Source organism: Pseudoliparis swirei, chromosome 18, assembly GCF_029220125.1.
Source record: "Pseudoliparis swirei isolate HS2019 ecotype Mariana Trench chromosome 18, NWPU_hadal_v1, whole genome shotgun sequence".
In the NCBI taxonomy this organism is placed as follows: domain Eukaryota; kingdom Metazoa; phylum Chordata; class Actinopteri; order Perciformes; family Liparidae; genus Pseudoliparis; species Pseudoliparis swirei.
Window position 1 is genome coordinate 2327591 of NC_079405.1, and position 1168 is coordinate 2328758.

The 1168-nt window shown below is 42.0% G+C and overlaps 1 protein-coding gene across 1 annotated transcript in view; it reads left to right on the plus strand.

The window, feature by feature from the left end:
• Window positions 1-801: 801 nt before the first annotated feature.
• Window positions 802-1168, plus strand: part of LOC130207838 (glutamate receptor-interacting protein 2-like) — a 21710-nt gene continuing 21343 nt past the window's right edge. The window contains exons 1-2 of the mRNA XM_056436556.1: window positions 802-829; window positions 969-1121. Of these exons, the coding sequence (XP_056292531.1) occupies window positions 802-829; window positions 969-1121 (181 nt within the window). The remainder of the gene's footprint in view (window positions 830-968; window positions 1122-1168) is intronic.

The following is a 1168-nucleotide window of genomic DNA, read 5'->3' on the forward strand; positions in this document are numbered from 1 at the left end:
CACAGACACACACAGACACAGACACACACAGACACACACACACACACAGACACACAGACACAGACACACACACAGACATATATTAGACACATAATTAGACACACATATATACACATAGACACATACATATAGACACACATAGACACACACATATACAGACATATATAGACATATATATAGATATATATATATATAGATACATATAGACATATAGATACATATAGACATAAGATATATATACATACAGACATATATAGATATAAATACACAGATATATACATAGACATACACACACACAGATATACACACACACACAGACACACATACACATAGATATACATACACATACACACACATATATATACACACACACATACACACATACACATGCACACAGACACACACAGACACACACACAGACACACACTCACACACAGACACACACACAGACACACTGGAAAGGTCGCCGTCTCGTTCCTCATCTGCTTCATTTGTCTCTCCCAAGCTAAATTAATGATTCCCTCCTTCTAATCATGGTCGGATCGCCTTAGTGTGTGTGTGTTTGTGTGTATGTGTGTGTGTGTATATGTGTGTGTGTGTTAGGAAGCCAGCACAGCTCATTAGGTTACTGATGGTCTCGTAGGAGACCTCGCGGCCAGCCCGCCGCCGCTTATAATAGGCTCTCTGATTAAAGGTTTTGTGGTGTGTGTGTGTGTGTGTTTGTGTGTATCTGCGTGTGTATTTAGCTTTAGTTTTTTGTGTGGGTGTTTATGTGTTATTAAAGAGGGATAACAGATAGTCATGGCTCCGACAGATGGGAGAGATAAAGGTTATTCAATACCACGTCATGATTCCTTCTTTTATTTTTACTTACAAAAAAAAATTATTCATTAACTTTCAACTTTGAAGCTGATCATGTGACCCGTGTCAGAGGTCAAAGGTAACACAACCCTCTTTGTGCGTCCCAGTGAAGGTCCAGAAGTCGGACCACCCCCACTCCTGGGACCCCTGTGTGAACTACTGCCACCCTTCTAACTCCGCCCTCTGCAACACAAGCTCCGCCCTCAAGTCGTGGACCGCCTCCAACAACAACACCATCACCAGCCTCGACTACTGCAAGAGTGAGAGACGCTTCTTCTTCTGGTTCATCTCGTTGGTTGAGACGTTC